Source organism: Eimeria mitis, genomic scaffold, assembly GCF_000499745.2.
Source record: "Eimeria mitis Houghton genomic scaffold, Emh_scaff1086, whole genome shotgun sequence".
Classification (NCBI taxonomy): Eukaryota; Apicomplexa; class Conoidasida; order Eucoccidiorida; family Eimeriidae; genus Eimeria; species Eimeria mitis.
Genome location: NW_013567514.1, coordinates 3,628 through 3,840, shown reverse-complemented (window position 1 = coordinate 3,840; position 213 = coordinate 3,628). Strand labels below are relative to the sequence as shown.

Genomic DNA, 213 nt, shown 5'->3' with positions numbered 1-213 from the left:
AGCCGCTGCAGGCAGCCGGCGCAGCAGCTAGGTGCTTCTCTCCTCAGCAGCATGCAGCAGCTGCAGCAGCTGCTGCAGCAGGAGCTGCAGCAGCTGCAGCAGCAGCAAAGACAAGCTGAAGCAGAAAGAAAAGCAGCACTCATGCAGAAGGCGCTGCAGAGACACCAGGAACGTATAGAACACCTCGCCATAGAAAAACTCAAACGGCAGCAC

General features: G+C 57.7%; 1 protein-coding gene across 1 annotated transcript in view; it reads left to right on the top strand.

Moving 5' to 3' along the window:
- EMH_0029060 (uncharacterized protein) overlaps positions 1-213 on the top strand; it is a gene marked incomplete at both ends in the record, with an annotated part of 2,679 nt that overhangs the window by 884 nt on the left and 1,582 nt on the right. Inside the window, one exon of the mRNA XM_013494241.1 lies at positions 12-213. Within this exon, the coding sequence (XP_013349695.1) occupies positions 12-213 (202 nt within the window). The remainder of the gene's footprint in view (positions 1-11) is intronic.